The sequence below is a fragment of the Mastigoproctus giganteus genome, chromosome 1 (assembly GCF_048544385.1).
Source record: "Mastigoproctus giganteus isolate SK-2022 chromosome 1, ASM4854438v1, whole genome shotgun sequence".
Lineage (NCBI taxonomy): Eukaryota > Metazoa > Arthropoda > Arachnida > Uropygi > Thelyphonidae > Mastigoproctus > Mastigoproctus giganteus.
In genome coordinates, this window is record NC_143575.1 from 95,423,526 (window position 1) to 95,449,165 (window position 25,640).

The 25,640-nt window shown below is 38.5% G+C and overlaps 1 protein-coding gene across 1 annotated transcript in view; it reads right to left on the minus strand.

Moving 5' to 3' along the window:
• The window catches only part of SCAP (SREBP cleavage activating protein), a 512,327-nt gene that overhangs the window by 248,439 nt on the left and 238,248 nt on the right, over positions 1-25,640 (minus strand). The window contains exons 13-14 of the mRNA XM_090380371.1: positions 18,619-18,755; positions 1,873-2,041 (exon numbers count right to left, since the gene is read on the minus strand). Coding sequence (XP_090236497.1) covers positions 1,873-2,041; positions 18,619-18,755 — 306 coding nt within the window. The remainder of the gene's footprint in view (positions 1-1,872; positions 2,042-18,618; positions 18,756-25,640) is intronic.

Consider the following 25,640-nt stretch of genomic DNA (forward strand, 5'->3'; position numbering starts at 1 on the left):
CGATCTAGAAAAGGTTTTAAAGGTTTTTATTATCCCCTGGTTGATTCAGTGATGTGGTATTCAAAGGAAGAAAAACTAATTCAATGTTTTTGAAAGTCAACTTTGGATGAGCTGGGCAGTTGTCCAAAACCAATGCAATTTTTTTGTTTTTCTTATCCAACTGTGAATCCCATTTACAAAGATAATCTTCAAATAAAGAAGCTGTCATCCAAGCATTGCCATTGTTGGCATATTCAACAGGCAGCTGTTTCACTCCTTTAAAACATCTTGGGGATTTACTCTTGCCTATAACTAATGGCTTCATCTTGAAGCCATTAGTTATAGGCAAGTTCTTGTTCCTATCATGTTGCATGTTAAAAGAACTATAATCCTGTTACTGATCTTCTTTCCTGCAGATGCAGAGGAATTTTTAAAACTCATGCAATAGTCTGGGGTAGCCCTGTAGGACAACTCTGTTTCATCTGTATTAAAAATGTCTTCAGGATTACAAGTACTTAACACAGTTTGCCAAGAGGTTTTCAACCAGTTGTCAGCTGCAGAACCATCAGAGTCCTGTTTTTCTCATTGAAGTTTTTTGTAAAGAATATCATGCCTCTCCTTCCATCTTATAGCTATCATCCATCACCTTAAACTCTTTGTGTAGTTTTACAGAAAAAATCATTTACTTTTTGAAGAAGAATGCTACGATTGATTGGTGCATTAAATGAGCTGGCATGTTTGAACCATACGAACAGAGCTTCATTTACTGTTTGGCATTTCCCTTCAAGCTACCTCTTTCTGGTTTCACTAATCACATTAGTGCTTAATGTGTGAAGTGATTTTAATAATTTTAATAAAGATGACTGAGGCACTCCTAATTTTACTGCTGCTTCCCTTCAAGACATTGTTTAAGTTTAATTTGTTGTATGTTTCTATAATTTGTAACATCTTTTACACTGAAATTCATTCTCTTTCTGTTCACTGAGATTTTTTTTGATTAATAAAATTTAAAACACAGTAAAAAAGATATGCATCAATCAACAACAAAGCACGACACACACAAATTGGAACTAACATGGCACACGCAAGTGAGAGACAGAGTAAAAAGTTTACAAAGTTTAGAGCAGATTGAAAATTTATTCACAGTACTATACATTTTTACGACTGAAGATTTCAGTGAAGGGGAAAACACATTTCACCATAACATAAAAACCCACAGAATTCCAGCTTATTGCAAATGCAATAAGATTGAGTTTACTACCTATTGATAATAGATTTCACTAACAGAAAAGTTCAATAAACCAGAAACTGCAAATTGTTGTTTTTATTGTTTTATGGTTGTAACCTCTACAAATGTGATCTCTAAATGTGCTTTAGAAAAATATCAGAGGGGCATTCAAAATTGATTCTTATAACCGAAGATGTGATTCTAATAAACAATGAAAGTGTAGCACAATTTACTGATCTGAATCAGTTCTTTGAAATTTAATTCTATAAAGCTGCTGATTCTAATAACCAGTGATCATTATAACCAGCACTCATCAAAAAACAAACTTCAATAAACCTTCAGAATTGAAATTAAATTTAATGAATTTCAGAATATCAGATAGTTATCTGTCATATACTAAAAAGTTATTTACAATATGTTAAAGAGGATTTATTATCTGTATGCATGATACTCAAACTTTTGATTTTAATATGAAATTAGAATATTCATATATTATTTAGATTTCCTTTCCCTAGCAAGAGGTTTTTGTAAAAAAAAGTAAAATTTTTCAAAAATTTGAAATTAGAAAATCTTGCTTTTAATTAAAATATTAAAAACCAACTAAGATAATATACCACAAAAATGAAACTTATCAAATTAATAGTGCAACAAATAAAGACTCCTACCATTAGTCCCCTTTGGACCATTCTTGTACGAGCCCAGAAATAAACAAACCGCAATCTTTTAGGTAACTTCACTAGAATGGGTGTAGTAGCTCGAGTGGCAAATACTCTTGATGAATAATGCAAGTTATTATATTGTAGAGAAGCAGGCCTTAGCTTAGTAGAATTCACACTGCAACAAAGTACCAATATTAATATTATAAACAGTCACTGGGGGAAAAAAATTAACAGAAAAGGGTCAAAATAAAAAACAAATTCTCAAAAAATAAATTAGAGGAGCATACTAACAAAAAATCAGTAGGCTGTTGACAACAAATTATTACCCTCTATGAAATAATATTGTTATTGTTGTTGGTATTGGGTTTAACGACACAAGGGCTACTAAGGCCAAATTATGTCTGTTCATCGTTTATACACAAGAAGCATATTGTTAGAGATGTTAATTGTTGTTGTTGTGGGGGATTGATGATGCATAAGCTGCTTTGGCTATAATGCGCCAAATTCATTTATTGTAATAACATATGAGAAATTCTTGTAACGTCAGGAAAGGCTGAAATCAGAAATGACTAAAAATTCCAGTTTTCTCCAGAAAGTTAAAAAATTCAGCAATATTTGCATTGTCACCAATGACATTCTCTAGAGTTATTGGTTTCCGAAGGTTAACCAATGATAGAAGGGTTGTATTTCTGTCTTGTTTATAGTATGGGCATTCAATGAGAATGTGTTTAACAGTCAGATTTACAGAACAATGTGGACACTGGGGTGGATCATCTCCTGTGAGTAAATGAAGGTGAGTTAAATGAGTATGACCTATTCTTGCTCTTGAAAGGACTATACCTTCCCTTCTTGATGTATGGATACTGGAACGCGAAATTTTAGGATCCTGTTTAAATTGAAAAAGTTTATTATTTGTTTGAGGCCAGAATGCTGTCCATTCTGTAAGACATGCACCATGAATGATTTGTGGATAGTCTGATGCTGGAACAGGGATATTTGTTAAATCTAAGGTAGTTGGATTTTTTGGAGCTTTATCAGCCAGTTCATTACCACAAATTCCGGAATGTGCCAGAATCCAGCAGAAGGTGACCAGTTGGTGGCGCTCATCAATCTGCAGTAATAATCTTCTAATTTTGTTTAGAACAGGGTGAACTTTATCTGAGGAGTTACATAATGCCATAATTGAGCTGAGGGAATCAGTGTAAATAACAAATTTTAATGAAGAGTCGGAACAGATCTTTTCTAAGGCTGGTTTAATTGCATATAATTCTGCCGAGAAGATGCTTCATTCAAGGGATGCTGAAAGAGTGGTGTTTGGAAACACTGCTGCTGCTCCAACGTTTGAATTGGATTTAGAGCCATCCATATAAACTGAGGAAAAATCAATACATCTATGAGTGTGAATTGCATGTTGTTGTTGTTGTTATTTGGTTTTTAGGAGCATTAGCAACTAAGGCCATATTGCTCCGGGATATGCGGTGGTCATTTCCTGACCTTTCCGCATCCTCCGTATTTGGTGGTGACGGGCTCGCATCCCGGTCTAATCAAGAAGCGTGTGCTACGCACTGCTACTCCTTTCCACCTGGCTAAGGAGGCGCCTGTGAATTGCATGAAGTTGTCTTGTATTTGATGCTTGTAGAATATTCTTTCCCCATTGGCAGAGGTAAGTGTCACAAGTTGGTAGAACGGCAGGACTCCATGGTGGTTGATTTGTTGTTGAATTTAATGACACATAGGCTGCTAGGGCCATATTGTGTCTTTCTAATGGTGAATATGAAATATTAGCTTAATTGTGATAACTATATTTTGTGATATATTTCGATACGATTTAGGAAAGTAAATAGTTCTTTTTCATTAGAATCATCTCCCAGATCTGTAATAAATTTATTGTTGATTGTGTATCAGTTATTGATTTAAAGGTGTTTAAGCAGATATTTTGAAAGTGGGGACAGTCCACTAAGAAATGGCGAATGGTCAGTTGTATTTGACATGATGTACATTGGGGAGCGCTTTCATTACTTAATAGATAGAGGTGAGTGAGGTGAGTATGCTCAATCCTTAGCCTTCCTAAAATTATTTCATCTCGCCTGTTTTTTCAGAAGCTGGAGTGCCACAGCTTTGGTTCCAGTTTTATTTGGTAGAGTTTATTTCCTGGATAACGTCTTCAGATTAATGACCAGCTATTATGACATGCTTTATGGATAATGTGTTTGTAATCTGTATATGGAACTTGAAAAATCTGCGAAATAGTGGTTTCTGTTTGTTTGGCTGCATGATCTGCTCTTTCATTGCCAGCTATTCCAGAATGTCCTGGGATCCAGCAGAATGCCACAGTTTGGTTCAATTCCTTACAGGCAAGTAACTTAGATGGTTGGTTGGTTTTTGGGTTTTATTGGCGCATTAGCAACTAAGGCTATAATGTGCCAAAACCAGGTTATATATAAACATTTTAATTTCATTGACCTAATTACTTAGGTCACCATGTCAAGATATAAAATAACAATGGTATAAAACATAAAAAAGATAAATCAATAAAGAAATAACAATAACATGTAAATTTTAAATACAAGTAAAAACCTTTAATAATTTAAAATAGCTAAAAACAGCAGACACATTGTCATTGTCGGATAAAATCTGACTGAGTGTATACGGCTCAGTCAGATGATTAAAAGCAGTAAAACGGATATTGCTAAAATCTGGACAGTCAACTAAAATTTGTCTAATTGATAAAATTGTGCCACAGAACACACACATAGGAGGGTCATCAGCCCTCAGCAAAAACGAATGTGTCAAATGACTATGTCCTATGCGGGTCCGGGCAAGAACAACTTCCTCCTTACGATTCCTGCGCAGACTAGACTGCCACGGTTCAATTACAGGCTTTATACAATATAGTTTATTCTCAGTCTGTCTATTCCACAAATCCTGCCATTGGGAATGTATCTTTTGCTGTATTATTTGCCTGTAGTCTGTATAGGGGACTGACAGGCAGAGATTATTATTAGGGATTGCTGATTTGGCTGCAGTGTCAGCCAAATCATTTCCCCTAATCATAATGTGGCTGGGAATCCAGCAGAAGCGGATATCATATTCACGTTCATGGAGAAAGTGAATCTTCTGCTGAATGCAAGACAGAACTGGATGAGAATTATATCTCACAGTTATTAAACATGCTGAGAGTCGGAATATAAAATGAACTGTTGGTATTGGCATTTACTAATGTGATCCAAGGCTAACTCTACAGCATGCAGCTCTGCAGTAAATATGCTGCATTCGGAGAGAATCTGCTCCGATGTAGTGGAGTCTGTAAAGACAGCAGCAGATCCCACATATGATTCCGACTTCGAGCCGTCTGTGTAAACTGGCGTAAAGTCAGAATGTTCAGCTCGGTGTGCTGAATAAAGCTGCAGGTAGACAGACGATGGAGTGTCCGACTTTCCCCAATTTCTAAGGGACAAGTCACATGCCAGGACATGAGTATTCCATGGTGGAAGGGGTTGCTTTGGTGTTTGGGCAACCTTGTCTACCTATATATTAAGTTCTTTGAGTAGCTCTTGGAGATGAATACCAAAAGGACGATTGGAAGTCTTACGGGTGTCTCGTACAAATTTTCCCATCGTGGCTCAAAAACGAATGGCCACGTGGGATCGTCTGGCAGGGATTTCAGTTTTAAAGCGTACTTTAGAGACAACTGCTTACATCGAAGCGATAAGGGCAGTTCGTTTGCTTCGACGTATAAGCTCTGGACAGGAGATGTTCGATATGCTCCAATAGCGATACAGAGAGCCTTATGATGGACAGGATCCAGCCATCGAAGTACACTGTCTCTGACCGAATTGTATACCGGGGACCCGTAATCTAGTCTGGATCGTACAAGTGCACAGTAGATGCGGAGTAGGGTGCATCAGTTCGCACCCCAAGATGTAGAGGAAAGAGAGTGCAGAATATTCAGGCCATTTGAGCACTTTGTGCAGAGTTGACGGATGTGATCCAGAAAGGTCAGCTTTTTATCAAATATGAGTCCCAAGAATTTTGTGTCCGCCACTACTGGAATAGCATTTTGTCGGAGCCTTAATTCAGGTTCAGGATGAAGATTATGCTTACGACAAAAAGTGTACGCAAACGGTCTTCTCCGGCGAGAACCTGAAGCCATTAGCAAGTGCCCAGGAATTAAGGCGATCAATGGCTTTTTGCAGTTGTCTTTCAATAACCCTCATGTTGCATGACTGACAAAATAGCTAAAGTTATCAACATAGAGGGCACTCTTTACAGTTGAAGGAAGTTGTTATGTAATGGAATTTACTTTGATGGCAAAAAGCGTGACACTTAAAACTTATCCCTATGGTACTCCCTCCTTTTGGCTAAAGGAATGGAGAGTGAGGAGCCCACACGAACTTGGAAAGATTGATTGGCTAAAAAGTTTTTAATAAAAATGGAGAGATGCCCTCTAAGACCAAGGCTATGCAAATCTTTTAAGATGCCAAATCTCCAAGTTGTGTCATATGCTTTCTCCATGTCAAAGAACACTGACACCAAGTGTTCGCGTTTTAGGAAAGCATCCCGGATGGATGTTTCCAGTCTAATAAGATGGTCCAAAGTGGACCGGTTCCTTCAGAAGCCACACTGGATGTTGGAGAGGTCATTTGATTCTAAATACCATATTAAACGAAAATTAACCATTCTCTCCAGGATTTTGCACAGACAGCTAGTCAGAACAATAGGACGATAATTAGTAGTGACTTTTGGATCCTTTCCTGGCTTAGCAAAGGCAAGAACGATCGCCTTGCGCCAGGAATCCGGACTAGTGCTCTTCAAAAAAGATTTTGTTATATAGAAGGAGCAGATAATCCATAGATTTTGGTGAAAGATGCTTAATCACTCCATAATGGAAGCCATCTGGTCCAACAGCACTTGATTTGAAAAGAGTGAAGGCTCTTTTCAGTTCCTGTATAGTGAATGCCCCGTTGTAGGGATAAAGGCTCTTATAGTTAAAATTAAGCGCCTGTTTTCGATTTTATATTTCAGGACCAGGAACTGTGGGGAATACGAAGATGTTGCAGAGATATTACAGAATGTTTCCCCAAGAGAATTGGCTAGATTATAATGGATGCAATAGTGCATCCATTATAATCTAGGATTGAAGAAGGGTGGGATGTATATTTTCCCTTCATTTTCCAGATTTTATCCCAGACCAACTTAGAACTAGTGGACTGAGTAATTGATGAAGTAAAACAGATCCACGATTCCTTTTGACTCTGATGGCGGATGTAGCATGCTTTGGCTCGTGCACGTTTGAAGGCTATAAGGTTGTTCGTGGTAGGATATCGGCGGAATATCCCCCACGCTTGGATTTGAGCCTTTTTTTCTGATGTGCATTGTGAATTCCACCAAGGTTTAGGAAATAGTGGAAACCGGGCAGATGTTTTTGGAACAGCATTCGCAGCTGCTTGGATGATAATTTCTGTGATGACGTTACTGCATCATTGATAGGCTCCTGACTGATGGTACTGAGGTCAAAATTTGCCTGATGTTGGAAGGCAGTCCAGTCAGCCTGATCAATCTTCCACTGTGGTAACCTGAAAGGAAGACATGGTCTCCCACTGTGTAACGAGGTTATCATAGGGAAGTGATCACTTCCGAATGGGTTCTCCTCCACTTCCCAAGTGAGTGAAGGGAGTAGAGAAGGTGAGGAGACAGAGAGATCAATAGCAGAAAGAGTATGGGCAGGCATGTGGAACAAGGTGTTTGTTCCAGTATTTAGAAGGGAAAGGTCACTGTCATTTAGCATACGCTCTACGATCGCCCCCTTCCATTGATGTTAGCATTGTTTTGTTTTTTGTTTTTTTGTTATTTGGAGCATTAGCAACTAAGGCCATATTGCTCCGGGATATGCGGTGGTCATTCCCTGACCTTTCCGCATCCTCCGTATTTGGTGGTGACGGGCTCGAACCCCGGTCTAATCAAGAAGCGTGTGCTACGCACTGCTGCTCCTTCCCACCTGGCTACGGCCATTGATGTTAGCACTACCCCACAGGGTGTTATGTCCATTAAAATCCCCGAGAAGTAAAAAGGGGGAGGCAACTGCATTACAAGATCATCAAGGTCTTCCTGGGAGATATCAGTCCCAGGTGGCAAATAAATAGAGCACAGGGTTAATAAAAATCCCACTGAAAGGCGAATTGCAACAGCCTCTATGCTGGTTGTAACTAGCAAGGGATGAACTGGAGTCTGGTTGCCCACAAGGATGGCCACTCCTCCATGAACAGGACCAGCCGCAATTCTATCCTTACAAAAAATTGTGATGTTATGCATGGTGGGATCATCATTTGCCGTTAGATAAGTCTCCTGCAAGCAAAAGCAAACTGGCTCGTGCTTTTGCAGGGGGGGCCTTGATGTCATCAGTATTTCGCCGGAATCCACGACAATTCCATTGTAGGAATTTAGCCATTATTTAGGCTTGGCGGGTCCATCAGGTGGCTTCCGAGGTGCTGAGGGCTTACTTTTGTCAGTCTTGGATTTATCTTTTTTGGGGAAGAATGGATGCTGTCTCGTGTCCATTTCTTCCTCCGCAAAGAGTTCCAAGACTGATTCATCTGGTACCTCCTTGTCCTCGACATCCATTGTTTCTGTTATTACTGTTGGCTCTTTACCACTTGGTTTTGGTAGTGGTGGAGCACTAGGAGGTACGGATATAGGAGTGGCAGCTGACTGTGTTTTTTGGTGGGCTTTTGGAAACTCAATAAATAGCAGGCAATCGGTGTGAATGACTCTCTTGGTGGTACAGGTATCTCAGTTTGCGTACTGATAGTGCACTTTGCAGAAACCTTCTGGGCATATGAAAGCTTCCCGCTATTTATTGGTTGAATGAGTTTTCTAGCCTCTGGGTAGAAGATATTCAGCTCTGTTTTCAGTTTTTGGATTTCTTTTTCATCCTTCCACTGCTGGCATGCTCTGGAGTAGGCAGGATGATCTTTCTGGCAATTTACACAGATCGGTTTGGAAGCTGAACATTCCTTGCTCTCATGGTCTTTCACACCACATCGAGCACAGGCAGGGTTACCACGACAAGCTCTTTGTGAGTGGCCATACTTTTGACATTTAAAACACCTCAGTGGGTTTGGAACGTAAATCCTCACTGGGCAGTTTAAGTACCCTGCCTTGATGGAACTTGGAGGCGGTGGGGTGTTAAACGTTAGGATGAGAACTCGGGTAGAGACGAGATTCCCATCCTTAAACGTGGATATTCACTTGACAGCTGTTACTCTTTGTTCTTTTAATTCAGAGCAGATCTCTTCTTCAGAAACGTAAAGAAGATCCCATTCTGATATGACACCTCGTGAAGAGTTCAAGGTTTTGTGAGGGGTTACGATGATGGGTATTCCCCCTACAGATGTGGCTTTCAAAATTTTTTCGGCTTGATTTGAGTTTGATGCTTCAATTAAAATATCTCCAGAATGCAGCCGTTTTACAGATTTGGTTGAACCTGCCATCCCTTCCAATCCTTTCTGGATAAAGAAAGGTGACATTTTCCCAATTGACTGCTCTCCGGTGGAATGGAGAATGAGGGAAAAGAGGTGTCACAGATGGTGTTTTCTCCTCAGTTCTGGCTCTTTTAGCAGAATTGCTGTCACTCTCACCTAACGATCAATTAGATAGGGGCCTTGTTGGGGCCCCAGAAGAAGAAGGATTTAAATTACTCATAGCAGTAAGATAAAAATTTCCAATGCCCTAAATACCTCACCCACCACGGAGCCCTACGAGGAGACACCCACTAGTGAACTAGCAGGTACTGCGTACACAAATGGGACGCCAAGTTAGCTTAGAGGCACCATACCCACGTTTCCAATAAGTCTTGATCCCGTCCCAGGCGATATTGGAAGGAGACAGCGTGTTCTTTCCCCAATGTTGAAAGTAGTCATCATATATTGCACAGATTGCCAGGGTGGATCTGGTGGTGTTTTATCCTGAAATATATTGCTGATTTCTATATTCCATGATTGAGCCAGTTCCTTAAATCTAAGTGGAGCAGGTCTGTTTTCATTAGGTTTACTGATGTAAAATGACTCGCATTCAGTATTGTTGAGGCATCTCCAACAAGGATGAGAGGGCAGACTACGGATTTTTGCAGCATATATCAGAAGTAATGATTTTCTGCAAAGATGTAAGGGGGGGGTCATGAGCTTCGATGTACAGGCTCTGAACCAGGGAGGTTCTCATTGCGCCTAGAGAGAGATTCTCAAAGCACAGTGCTGGATGGTGTTTAGTCGTTCTAAAGTACTTTTCCTTGGTGAATCATATACTGGAGAGCCATAGTCCAAGCGAGACCTGATGAGAGCTCTATAAAGATGGATGAGAGTATGACGATCAGTACCCCATGACATGGATGACACACACAGGAGGATGTTTAATTTCTTCAAGCAGATGGTTCGAAGATAAGCCACATGTGCTTGAAAGTTCAGTTTCCTGTCTAGTATGAGCAAGGAAACAGACAGTGTAAGCAAGAGGAACTGGCACGTCATTTATCTTTAGCTCTGGATCAGGATGAAGTGACTGAAGTTTGCAGAAATGAGTGGTAGTGGTTTTCTGTTCAGTGAGATGATATCCATTTCATAAGGTCCAGGATTGAATTCTCGTTAAAGGAATTTGTAGCTGTCTTTCGATAGTATTCATGCTTTGCGATTGGCAGGATATGGTGAGATCGTCAGCATACATGTATACTTCAATTGTTTTTGGAAGTTCTTCCAAATATTGTTGATTCTAATTGTAAAAAGGGATGGACTCAATATGGAACCCTGTGGGACACCCTCTTCTTGTATGTGAGATGTTGACAGCATGTTTTTATATCGGACCTGAAATGTACGCAATTTTAAAAAGTTCTGAATTATTAAAGGGAGACGTCCTCTCAGCCCCAACTGATGCATATCTTTAATAATACCATGACGCCATGTGGTGTCAAATGCTTTATGAATATTCAGGTTGACCATCACTAGATGTTGCCTTCTGATGAAGGCATTACGAATGTTGGATTCAATTTTTACAAGTACATCAAGGGTGGACCTGTTTTTACAGAAGCCATATGGTGATCATAAAGGTTTTTTTTTTTTTTTTTTTTGATTTGGTAGTTGTTGGTGCATCGGCTTCTGTGGCCATATTGCACCTCCCACCCAAGGTTTTTGCAGTACTTTGATCCAAGCCCGAGGCGGGAATCGAACCCGCGACCTTTGGGTTGCCGGGCAGGTACTTTACCCACTCGGCCGATCAGAAAGGAGATTTTCGGAGTCTAGAATCCAGGTGAGCCTCTTATGTACCATCCTTTCAAAGATTTTGCCCAAACAGCTTGTCAATGATATTTATCTGTAATTCTCAACTAGAGAAGGATCTTTGCCTGAATTTGGAATAGCAGAAATATAGGAATGACACCATGACAGAGGATACGTATTTTCTGTGAAGATCCGGTTATAAAAGAGTAAAGAGTAATAAAAGAGTAAGTTGCAAGCGGGGTTAGCAGTAACGTTGCGAGCGGTCAGCAGTGACGTTGCGAGCGTTGGTGGGTTTATGAAAGCACTAGTACTCGTCCTAGGAAAAACGCTAGAAAACGCACTAGAAAGATCGGTTGTGAACTATCGCTTGGCACTCGGGGGGCCCATGGTGGTTGAGCGAAATTTACCTGTTGTACAGAAAGAATGGAAACATTCCAAACCTGCATCAGTTCCAGAACGCAAAGGCCAGCTGGTTTTACTATGCAACGTTTATTTCTTTAGAGGTTTTCTAGTGGCGTATTGAATAGATATGGCTGAATGGGATGCGAGGCACAACTTTGTATTTTGACAGCATATTCAGTAACAATGTTTTCCTACGTAATGTTAGTGTTGGCTCATGAGCGTCAATGTAGAGGCTATGAGTTTGTGATGTTCTGAATGCACCAAGTGCAATCCTCAAGGTGCTATGTTGAACTGGATCAAGCCAGCGCAGTGTGCTTGCTCTGGCAGAACCATACACAGTAGCACCACAATCGAGACGGGATCTGATTAATGCCCTGAATAACCGAAGCAGGGAGGTGCGATCTGCACCTCCCTGCTTTGGTTATTCAGGGAGGTTGTTAGGGAGGATAAAGTTCTAAGTATATTTAAATTTTTTATACAAGAAGTACGTACATTTTTAATATGGTCTAAAAAATTTAATTTGTTGTCAAGGATTAATCCTAGAAATCTGATGTTAGTAGCGACTGGGATGGAGACATTGGAAATTTGAAGTTCAGGATCTGGATGAAGTTTTTGTTGTCTACAAAAATGTATTGCAACTGTCTTCTGCTGAGAGAGTCGGTAGCCATTGAGGCTGGCCCATTGTTGTATTTTATTTAGTGATATCTGAAGCTGTCTTTCAATAGATCTCATATTTTGGGAATGGCAGGAGATGGAAAGGTCATCTGCATTAAGGTCTCAATTGTGTTTGGAAGCTGTTTAGTGATGGAATCGATTCTAAGAGCAAAAGGAGTGGCACTCAATACTGATCCCTATGGAACACCTTCTTCATGAATGAAAGTTGCAGAGAGGGCATGTTAGTAACTCACTTGGAACGATCTAAAATGTAGAAAATACTGAACAAATTTGGGAAGGTTGTCCCGTAGATCAAAAGCATAAAGATCACTAAGTATGCCATACCACCATGTGGTGTCAAATGCCTTCTCTATATCTATTGAAACCAATACTAGATGTTCGTGCTTAAAGAAAGCATTCCGAAAGAAAAATTCAGCTTTGACCATGAGATCCAAGCAGGAACTGTTTTTTCGAAAGCCGTGTTGACTATGGCTCATTAGATGTGCTAACTCAATGATCCAGACGAGTCTACTGTGGACAACTTTTTCAAGGATTTTGCTGAGGCAGCTTGAGAGATATTGGTCTAAGGGGGTTGGATGGATCTTTTCCAGGCTTTAGGAACACCAAAACAATAGAATGATGCCAAGAAGCTGGATAAATATTTTCTTAAAAAATGCGGTTGTAAAAGAGCAGAATGAGGAGCAAAGCTTTGTCATCAAGATGTTGCAACATGACATAATAGATCCCATCTGGTCCGGCAGCACCATTATGGGCTGTTTTAATGGCATGTAAAAGTTCAGAATATTGCAGTGGTTTGTTATACGGCAGACTGCGAGTAGTTTGGAAGTTAATACTATGCTGTTTTTAATTCATTGGGAAGATGTAGTATATGAAGATGCTGCTGATATTTCAGCAAATGTATTTCCCAAAGCATTTTCTATATTCAAGGGACTTGATAGATCTCGCCCATTCCAGGAGAGGATTGGAGATGGTATGGTTGGAAACTTACCAGACAGCTGTCTAATTTTTTTCCAAATTATTTTGTTGCCAGTGTTTCTGTTGATGTTGGATGCAAAGCGGGTCCAGGATTCTTTCTTGGCTTGCCTTTGTATGAAACGTGCTTTTGCCTATAATTTATCAGATTGGTTGTGGTTGGATATTGCTGAAACAGATTCCAGGCTTTATTTTTTGTTTTTTTTTTTTTTTTTGCTATTTTGCATTCCTCAATCCACCAATAATTATAATGTTTTCGACCAGAGGGATTGGATAGTGGTATTGTGTCTTTGGCCACATTTAGGAGATGCGACATGATGTAATCGGCATCAATAGGCTGAAGACGGATTTTTTCCTCATCAAAGGATATTGATGACTGGAATTTTGCCCAGTTTGTTCGGACAAATTTCCATTTCTTGCAGGGTTGAGTTAGAGGAGTCTGTGGTATTAATACGTTGCATACAATTGGCAAGTGATCACTGCCGATAGGATCATTAACAACATACCACTCTATGGTCGGGGCCAGTACTGGAGAATAAATGGAGAGATGTTTTGTTATTTGGTTTTTAGGAGCATTAGCAACTAAGGCCATATTGCTCCGGGGATATGCAGTGGTCATTCCCTGACTTTTCCGCATCCTCAGTATTTGGTGGTCACAGGCTCGAACCCCGATCTAATCAAGAAGCATGTGCTACGCACTGCTGCTCCTGCCCACTTGGCTATGGAGACGTAGCCAGGAGGGCAGGAGTGATCTGGAGACATCTATTGCTGAGGTCTGTCCAGTTGGGAGCTGAATGTGAGTGTGTGCGCCAGTATTGAGTAAGACGAGATTCAGTGCCTCTAAAAAGCTTTTAATGAGTCGACCCCATCTATCTAATTTAGAAGAGCCCCATAGGGGGTTGTGCCCATTAAAGCCCCTAATATACAAAGAGGTGGAGGTATCTGTATGAAGAGGTTTTCGAGATCTTTTAAACAGTAAGTATGGTTTAGTTGTAAATAGATTGAAACTACTGTTATTGCAATATGGAGGGTTATACGAGCAGCAACAGCTTCTATTTCACTTTGAAGTGGAATATGTTTAGTCGGGATTTTTGAATTTATTAGGATTGCCACACCACCACCATGGGCGGCATTAGCTGTATTAATCTATGCTGTAATCAATCTATGCAGTAATCAATCTCTTCGATAAAGGCAATAGTTCTTTATCGAAGGAGAAATTTGCAAGGTTAGGTAAGCTTTCTGAAGACAAGGGGCAACTGGAGAATATTGGTTAATTAGATCAGGGATGTCATTTGTGTTGCAACGAAAACCTCTACAGTTCCATTGTAAAATTCAAGGCATTATTTGTGTTTAATTAAAGGAGCTGTATCTGACTGCTTTCTGAAAGTGACTGGCTTATTACGTTCCAGTTTTTGTTTTTCTTTTTTGAAGAAAACTGGCTGGCCAGTGTCCTTTTCTTCTTCAGCATAGATTTCTAAAACAGGATCTTCCTGTATTGATGTACCACCTGTGTTCGTGGTTGTGTCCTGGATATTTTTCATTACATTTAAGTTTGTAATATGGGATGTGGTAGCACTGTTTGAAGGAGGAGATGCTGCTGGTATTGTCAGAGGAGTATTATTTGCCTGATCCAAGAGTTTTGGTTGTTGCTTACGTATACTTGGTTGTTGTTCAGAGAGGATATTTCTAGCCCAATCAGAAATTGATTTATTAGTGGGAACTGTGACATCGGTTTGAGTGGAGACTGTTTGATATTTTTTGACAGCATTGGCATAAGTTATATTTTTATTTATAGGAGGTAGAAATAGCTTTCACACTTCTTGGTAACTTACTTTGTTCTCAACCTTGTATTTTACTATTGTTTTCTCAGTTTTCCATTTTTCACATGGAATATGCAGGATGATCTCCTTTGCAATTTGGACAGGTCATTTTTGTAGTCATACAGTCACTTTATATGTGATCTGAGGAACCACAGTTATGGCACAGTTATGGCAGACAGGAACTCCTCTGCATACAGTTTGTGAGTGGCCATACTTTTGGCATTTGTAGCATCATAAAGGATTAGGAATGTAGAGACGGATGCGGCAAAGTAAATAACCTGCTTTTACAGAGGGCAAGTTGGGTGTATTAAATGTGAGAATAATATTTCTGGTTGGTATAAGTTGGTTATCATTTTTAGTCATTAGCAAAGGCACATGATGCAAGAAAACAACCTTATATAGCATCAACCAAAAAAAAAAAAAAAAAAAAAACAACACCCTTATTTCACCCACCCACTCACTCCAAATGTTTGTCAAGTTCTGCCTTGAATCTATTTAAGCTATCAACTTCTACAATGACAGATGGAAGTTTGTTCCATCAATCAACCACCCGCTGGCTAAAGGCAAACTTCTGCACATCTATCCTACAACCGTCTTTCCTCAATTTGAATTTATGCCCTCTCAGGTGATTATTCTGAGCAAGAGGAAGAATCCCATCAGCATTGAGCATGCTCAAACCATTCAAGACTTTATTACACCTCAATCAGATCACCTCGCAGGTGCTTAGTCTCCAGACACTGTAATTTGCAAAACTTAAGCCTTTCTTTGTAAGAGCAACCCTTTGTTCCATTCACTAATCTTGTTGCCCATTATATGTTTTGCTTGAATTACATTTTTCCCCTGCAGTTCTTGGGTTATTTCCTCCTCGGTGACATTTAAAAGATCCTAACTGGATATGACACCCTTAAATGAATTTAGGGTTGTATGAGGAGATATTTTTACTGGAATGCCAGCAAGTTTGTAAGCTGTAAAAGCTTCTCCGAATGCCTGTGGTTTGTAGTTTCCATTAATAAATCTCCTGATCGTAGTCTTTTAACAGTCTTAGGAGATCCAGCAATACCTTCAAGACGTTTTGTATAATGAAGGGAGACATTTGCTCATAGGCTGAGCAGTGAGTGAGTGGAAAATTAAAAATGATGGGCAGGGTTGCTCCATCTGATTGATCTTCTGTCTCTTTGGATTGTCATTACCTAAATCATGATTGGTGTCATAGTCAGTGTAAATTACAGTGTCTGGAGACCAGGCACCTGCAAGGTGATCTGATTAGGGTGTATAAAGCCTTGAATGGTTTGAGCTTAATGCTGATGGGATTCTTCCTCTTGCTCAGAATAATCGCCTGAGAGGGCATAAATTCAAATTGAGGAAAGACAGTTGTAGGACAGATGTGCGAAAGTTTGCCTTTAGCCAGCGGGTAGTTGATTGCTGGAGCAAACTTCCATCTGTCGTAGAAGTTGATAGCTTAAACAGATTCAAGGCAGAACTAGACAAACATTTGGAGTGAGTGAATGGGTGAAATGAGAAGGGGTGTGTTTTTTTTTTTTTTTTTTTGGCTGATGCTATTGGTTTGGTTTGGTTTTATTGGCGCATTAGCATCTAAGGCTATAATGCGCCAAGACCAGGTAGGCTGATGCTATATAAGCTTGCTTTCTTGCATCATGTGCTCTTGCTAATGCTAATAGTTTCTGAGGCTGCTGTGACAATAATGATTAGGCATAAGTTCCTAATGACACTCACAAACAAATTGACACTATAAAGATGTATTTCTCAACGTCTAGAAAAGATGGGCTAGAGATTATAATTTTTTTTCAAATTTTTCAATTGTTTGTAAACTGAGTCTTCTTACTGACAGTGTTGGGCACAACTGTGAGACGGTCAGAAACAAAACTGCCATCTGGGATTAAATGTAATATCGTTTCTGCAGATGTATACACTAAATGCAGGCAGTTAACACCCTAGTAGAGTGTCTACTGAAAAGTGATAAAGTCCATAATGCTTGACTGTGTAGTAGAGAGAGATAAAAACTGAGATGGCAAGTTGAAATCCACAATTATTTTAGTTAAAACAGTACAAGTTGTTTATACACCACTCAGTTATCTCTGAAATTAGTTGCCCATCTATATTTTTGGAGTGCACATATTTCTGTTATCACTGAGCGAGTGTTTAATGAGATAAATAAAGTTAACATGATGTCAAGGTGAAATAGGCCCCTGTTGTAATGAATTGAAACTCCACTTCCAAGTGCATGTTTTCTTCATGTGTATGCTCTGTTAAAGACTGCTGCATCATTAGCAAACTGAACATTATCTTCTTCAAATTCATGCAGTCATGTCTCAGCAATGCAAACTATGTTGTAATGGTTCAAAATTTGTTCAAGGGTGTATTACAAATACTACACATGCCGTGGTACAGAATTTTAATTATATTAGTTGAGTTAAGCATTCACAGATTTTTTCACTGTTGTCAGATGCTAAATGCACAATTTCTGTATACTGAACATTGATCATTAATCTAATCTGTCTTGGATGCTGTCTATTCTTTTGCCCATTTCAAGTGCTCTAAAGTAATGTTTCTTAACCTTTGCAACTATAAGTACCCCAGTAGCTACAATTTTGATATATACAATTGTTTTCTCAATTTCAGTTATGTTAGCAATTCCCCCACCCCAAACTACTCTTATATGGCACCAACTGAAAAATATTGCTCTAAAGAGTTTGATTTACAACATGACTGGCTAATTTCATAAACTATGAAAATTTATATTTAAGTTCCTGGTTTGAACTGTGATACCAAATGGAGAGGAGCAAACTGGTATGGGCATGTCCACATGTTATCATGTGCCACAGTAACAGTTCAGTTTATTTTAGTCTAGACAGAAAGCATTTTGATTTACTGGAGACTGTCACCAGTTTATATTTCATCTGCATATTTGTTATCTGCAATTCATTATAAGTGATGTCCAGTGAAACAACTGCATTGTTATTTTTGGTTTACAATGTTTGTTCCTTATCTGAATAAACTTGATTTTGGGTCTTCTTCTGATATAAATTGATGACTGGTATAGAGCTTTTAACCTAGTATCATTATTTGTTTTAGTCGTATTATAAATATTTCAAGCTATGTTACATTCTGTATCATCAGTTCTTTATCTCTGTTTAATAAATGGCTAGCTTAATGTAATTAGCCTCAATGAAACTATATTTTCCTTGTATTTTAACGGGACTGTGCATTCTCTACTCCTATCAATTATGCTATTATTTGTTTGATACACTTCTTCCATACAGTTATTTTTTGGTATCATAATGTTAACTTCCTTTTCTTTCAGAAGTTTTTGTTAACAAATGACTGCCTAAGCTGTTGCAATTAGTAGCTTTTCTATCATTTTATACAAATAATCATAAATTCATTTAATACTTAATTAGAATAAATAAGAATGACAAAGAAAAACTGAGTAAAATGCACTGCTTTATAAATAAACCATATTTATAAAACTGACAATTTTATGATGTGCCTGAAAAACAAAATAATATTAATAATATATAAAAATTGTTAAATAAAATAAACAATTTTATTGATTTATTTTTAAAATTTAGTTAAAAAGTAAACACAAATGAAACTTCTGTCACCTTGGTCTGTTTAATGACATGCTAGTATAGGTGTTACTTCTGATTGCTGATGACTGACTACCTGTAAGAGAAACTTGCTGATGCAGTGGACGGATACTCACTGTCTGCTGAAGGGTATCCTTATGGAGATCAGCTAGCTAAAAGAAAAGTCACAAAGTATGTTCTTTTTTAAATTAAACTCCACTCAAATATTCTATTAAAAACTGAAAGTCTACTTAAAGTGAATTTGTGTATAACATTCTTATTTAATGATAATAAATGAAAAAAAAAAAATCTTTTTTGGTTTTGAATACTGCGTCTAAGTACAGAGATATATACGACTGTTTACAAATATTTCAAGACTATTGTCACTCATTCTTTATTTTTCAGAAAGAATTTTAGGGTCATGCAAGCAGGAAGCAAAGATCATTCTTCTTTGCCTTTTGTGCAATTGTTAGGTTTGTATTACAGTGCTGGCAGCATTAGCAAAGGCATATGATGCAAGAAAACAACCTTATATAGCATCAGCCAAAAAAAAAAAAAAAAAAAAAAATCCTTATTTCACCCATCCACTCACTCCAAATGTCTGTCAAGTTCTGCCTTGAATCTATTCAAGCTATCAACTTCTACAACGACAGATGGAAGTTTGTTCCACCAATCAATCACCCGCTGGCTCAAGGCAAACTTCCACACATCTATCCTACAACCATCTTTCCTCAATTTGAATTTATGCCCTCTCAGACGATTATTCTGAGCAAGAGGAAGAATCCCATCTGCATTGAGCATGCTCGAACCATTCAAGGCTTTATACACCTCAATCAGATCACCTCGCAGGTGCCTAGTCTCCAGACACTGTAATTTGCAAAACTTAAGCCTTTATTCATGAGCAACCCTTTGTTCCATTCACTAATCTTGTTGCCTTTCTCTGTACTCGTTCCAACAGCTCTACATCCTTCTTAAAATGAGGCCTCCAGACCTGTATACAGTACTCAAGCTGTGGTCTGACCATTGCCTTATACATGGGGATAATCACCTCCTTATCCCTGCTAGAAAAATTCCTGTATATCATTGACAAGACACCACGAGCTACTCTTGCAGACCGTCTGCACTGTCAGAAAACTTCATATCTGCCTGCACAATTACCCCGAGGTCCTTTTCATTCTCTACCACTGTCAGTGTGGTACCACAGAGTTGATAAGTTACTCTCGGATTACTGATTCCCATATGTAGTACTTTACATTTGTCAATGTTAAACTTCATTTGCCACCTCTCAGCCCATCTGCTCAACTTTTCTAGATCCTGTTGCAGCAGTGTACTGTCATTAGTGTCATTAACAACCCTGCCAACCTTCGTATCATCTGCAAACATGGACATTAAGCCTGACATACCATCATCAATATCATTTATTAATATAGAAAACAACAATGGACCCAACTGAACCCTAAGGGACTCAACTAATAACATTAGTCCACGAAGAGCAGTGTCCATTGATTACCATTCTCTGTCTTCTCCCCCTCAACCATCCCTTTATCTATAGCAGCAATTTGTCTCCAATGCCACACTGCTCCAATTTGTGCAGCAGTCTTCCATGTGCAACAGTATCAAAGGCTTTTCTAAGATCCAAATATATGATATCAAAGTTATTCTTTGCATCCAGTTCCTTTGTGACTACATCATAGTATCCAAACAAATTAGTCAGACAAGACTCCCCTTAACAAACCCATGCTGAGTCCGAGCTATAACTGAAGTCTTGTGTAGATGATCCTGCAATGCTTCTTTCACCAGTGCTTCCATTAATTTCCCTGGAACAGAAGTTAAACTAACAGGTCTGTAATTACCTGTCTCCCTTTGATCCTCCTTTGTGGATTGAGGTCACATTTGAACATCTCCAGTCCATGGGTACCTCCCGAGTCCAGGAAAGCTCTCATAATTATGGCTAAGGGTTTGCTTACTTCCTTTGCTGCCTCCTTTAATATAACTGGATAGATCCCATCCACCCCGGGTGCCTTTCTTGTGTTTATCTTCAATAATTTCTCCTCCACTTTACTCTCAGTTATTACAAGATTAACTAGCTTACTGCCAGAGTTGAATACACCTCTGGATGTTTGTTTGTTTGTTATTTGGTTTTTAGGAGCATTAGCAACTAAGGCCATATTGCTCCGGGGGGGGGGGGGAGATATGCGATGGTCATTCCCTGACCTTTCCACACCCTCCGTATCTGGCGGTCACAGGCTCGAACCCCGGTCTAATCAAGAAGCGTGTGCTACGCACTGCTGCTCCTGCCCACATGACTACGGAGGCTCCTGCTCCTCTGGCATTCACCTCCCTGAATAACTCCTCATGTGTGAATGTCAATGCAAAATATTCATTTAGTTTGTTAGCTACCTGAGCCGAATCATCAACAGTTGAGCCATCGATATCAAGTAGACCAATCTGATTCATCCCCTTCCTTCTAGAGTTTACATAAGTAAAGAACTCTTTGCTGTTTTTCTTTTTATCCTTTGCCAAAGATATCTCGTAATCTACCTTCGGCTGTCTAACCTCCTTTGTAACTTGGTTACAGACCAACTTATAACTATCACAGACTTCTGTGTCACATGTTAATTTATATGTATCCCATGCATTTTTCTTCTCTGTCACATGTCTAATTAGTTTATCTGACATCCATTTAGGCCTAAATCTTGAAAATATTTCTTTGTTAGTATGAAAAGCCTAGTATCTTTCAAGATTAATTCTTTGAATGCTTTTCATTTTGAATTTGCTGTTGGTAACATCATCAGTTGGTTCCACCATAAAGAATTTAAATACTGTCTCAGACCACCGTAGTCACCTTTACGAAAGGAAAAACCTTTCCCTTTACCCTTGATGATAGTTACATCTTTCAATAAATTCCACTTCAGCACACTGTGCTCACTGCCACCTAGTGGTTCCTTTGCAGATTCTTCATGCATGAAGAATCATTACTGATAATCAGATCAAGAGTATTACTCCCTCTAGTTGCCTCCCGAACATGCTGCTGTAGAAAACAATCATCCAATAAATCCACAAAAGCCTTGCTAGTGTCTGAGTGACCAACCCACAAATTCCAGTCAATATCCGGGAAATTAAAATCCTCCATTATAAGACACTAATTTACTAGCCCACTCTATTTCTCTGCACAATTGCTCATTATACTCATCAGGCCTCTAACACACACCTACTCTCATTTTTCTTTTCCCAGTGCTTATGTCACACCAAACAGACTCAATATTGTATTGTCCACCCACATCAATTGGATGCACTTCCTTAGATTTTATGTGTTTCTTAACTAACAGCATAACCCCTCCTCCCTTCCTGTCCTGTCTATCCTTTCTGTATACATTACTCCCCAAATTCCAGTTCTACACTGCTTATGTCTGTGTGACACCATGTCTCTGATATCCCAACAATATCTGCCTTTGATGTCTTGACTCGCACTTCAAGCTCATCGAATTTATTAACTATACTCCTAGCATTGGTGTGCATGCAAGTATACATGCACCTGTTTCTACTCTAACACAGCCCATGTATTATGACTCCCAGCAGTCCTGGAAATTCCCATTGCCTTGCTTTCCAAGCTGCTGCTCAATTGCATTTCAATAGAAGTAGTGCAAGAATTACTTTTACCTCTGCCAGTGGCTATTGTTAATCTATTATTCCATGTGTCTCCCCAAGCTAGCAGTTTTCTGACCTGCCTAACTCTGCCTCGATAGCATCAGCAAATATTCTTGCACCCTTCCTATTTAAGCGTATCCCATCCCTGTAAAAGCAGTCTCTCCTGTTAACAAGCACAGACCAGGCTGAGAAAAATTCTACCACATGAACCTTGCACAATCTCTCCAGGGCAGATTTGATCGACAAGGCTCTCATCACATACTCCCTCCTATTGTGTCTGGGCAGAATTGCAGACACTCTCAAATTGAATCCTAACTCACGGCTTTTTTTCAGCATTGTCTTGTACTTGTTAAGTAATTCTGCCAGTCTCCTACTCTTAATATCATTAGTGCCAACGTATACAACAATATCACCCTTTGTACCCTTAAAGGATGATATCTGCCCTACAACGTCATCAACCTTTGCCCCTTGCAGACATACCCTGGTCCTGTTCCATCTATCTATCCTTTTTGCACAATATGTTCCCTGTTTCCCTGACAATAGAGTCACCTACAACAAATAGTTCCTTTGGGAGCAGCGCATTCTGCCTTGGAAACAGTAAAAACAATTTGCAGTTCCTGGTTTATTGGGCTTTTCTGTTAGTGCAATCTAATTATAAATGGTTGGTAAACACAATCTTATTGAATTTGAGATAATACCGACAGCTGGAATTATGTGGGTTTTTACATTATTATGGTGAAATGTGTTTCTCCTTCCATGAAATCTCCAAATATATAAAAAACATAAATAAATTTTCAGAATCTTCTCTTCATTCATATTTTTTAAGCTTTGCAAACTTGTTACTCTGTATCTCACTTGTGCAATTTGTGTGTGCAATGTTCATCGTTATTGATTGCTTATCTTTTTTAATGTTTTAAATTTGCAGTCCAAAAAAAAAAAAAAAAAAAAAAAAAAATCGGCGAACAGAAATATCAATTAGTATGCATATATTACAGTATTAATTAAGCCATGTATGTAAGTGTAACATAGTCTCGAACCAATACAAGCTATCTTGTCAAGATAAAGTGCTATATTTACTGTAATATTTATTTGTTTAAACAAATAAATATTTATTTGAAATTTAAACCTGTATTAGCAATTTTATTGGGTTTCTAACTTTTTTTTTACTGTTTTATTTACCAAATTTTTTTTTTTTTTTTTTTTTTGAGTGCTCTGCTTCTATTCTCCCCATAAGCTCTGTTGTTTTCAATGCGTGAAATGCTATAACGCAGAGATTTTTTAGGAAAACATGTACCGCGTTAAAGCAGAACTGGCTGTATAACAAAATATCTTGTTTATCTAATTTGACTACCAGTTGTCTGATTTGGTAGAGGACTGGGAGTTCAAAAAAGTCAATGTGTTACATTTCCTGCATTAAAAACCATTTAGTTCCCTTTTAGAGTTTAATAAGCTTCTGTCCTCCACTTTTCTACAGAATTCCTCATTGTGTGAATATAGAGGCAAAACAGCATTAGCATTAGTTGAAGCATATAATGCAAGAAAGCAAGCTTATACAGCATCAGCCAAAAAAAAAAACATTTTCACCATCCGGTCACAGCAAATGTTTGTCTAGCCTTAAATTTATTTAAGCTATCAACTTCCACAACAACAGATAAATGTCTGTTCCAGCAATCAACTGCCTGTCGACTAAAGGCAAACTTCCGCACATCTATCCAACAACTGTCTTTCCTCAATTTCAATCTATGCCCCCTCAGGTTCTTAGTCTGAGCAAGTGGAAGTATCCCATCAGGCTGCTCAAATACCATTCAAGGCCTTATACACCTCAATCAGATCACCTCACAGGTGCCTAGTCTCCAGATGCTGCAACTTGCAGAACTTAAGCCTTTCTTCATCAGCACACCCCTTTGTTCCTCTCGCCAGTCTTGTTGAGCTTCTCTGTACTCTTTCTAGCAACTCTACATCCTTCCAAAAATGAGGCCTCCAGACCTGTATACAGTACTCAAGGTGTGACCTGACCACTGCCTAATACAAAGGGTTAATCACTTCCTTGTCTCTGCTAGCAAAATTCCTATATATCAGGGGTGGCCAACAAGTCGATCGCAGCTTTAATTTTGGTCAATCACAACGAATTTTAAATATATATAAAAAAAGATCCCAAGGGCCTCACATCTAGTGAGTATGGGCTTGGCACACCCAGGATCCTGAGCTGGATATCATTATTCTTCTACTTCTGACTCTTGTTTTCTCTCTCAGGGTAATTCAGAAAGTTTTTCTTTTTTACCTGGTGCAGCAGAAGCTTCAGGCTTCCTTGCATCATATGACTAATAATAATAAATAGATTAATCAAAATCTAAATGCTTTATTATTATTAAAGGTCCCACTGGATATGATTATCACCAATCCGTTGAACCACGTGACTACTGTTGTCACCACGCAGCCACTAGGCTTGTCTAGTGAAAATTCACACAGTTCGTTGTGGAGAGCATAGTGTATGTGTGGAATTCTTATTTAGCTTAATTAATATTAATAACTAGACAGTACTTATACATTAATTTGATTTGATTTAAAGTGAATACTACAAAAAAATGAGTAAAACGTATCATTTTCATCAAGAGTGGAAACTAGAATACTTTTCTGTAATGATAAAAGAAAAATGTTGTTTGATTTGCAATGCTTCTGTGGCTATACCCAAAAAAAAAAAGGAAATTTAGAAAGGCACTTCAACACACTCCATGGTAAATGCCAATCGGATTTTCTGCCTAATAGTGACCTTAGAAAAAATAAATTACAATAACTTAAATCCAGATTATTCGCACAACAAAATTTCTTCGTGACACCTAATTTATAATCTAAAGCAGTAACTGTAGCATCATTTAAAGTGAGTCATCTTCTTGCAAAAAATACAAACCATTTTCTGATGGTCAATTCATCAAAGATGCATTTTTAGAAATAAGATTCTCTTTTTTGAAAATTTTAAGAACAAAAATGAAATTAAAAGTGCTCTTCAAGATCTGCAATTATCTCGAAATACTGTGATGCGACGCATTGAAAAAATGAGTAAAAATGTGAGCGAACAATTGCATGCTCTTATTGCTAATGGTGTGTCCTTTTCATTACAACTGGATGAATCTACAGACATCAGTGATACAGCTCAATTGCTCGATTTTATTGGTATGGATTTCGTTAAAAGAAAGAACTAGCGGTCTTGATATATTTAACGCATTCAAAATTTTTATTGAAAAATTAAATTAACACTATTTAAGCTTGTATCAATAACAACAAATGGAGCTAAAACAATGACGGGGCATCTTAGCAGATTCATCGCATTGTGCCAAAAGGATGATGAATTCCCAGATATTTTGAGTTACCACTGTATCATCCAACAACAAGTGTTAGCCAGCAAAAGATTA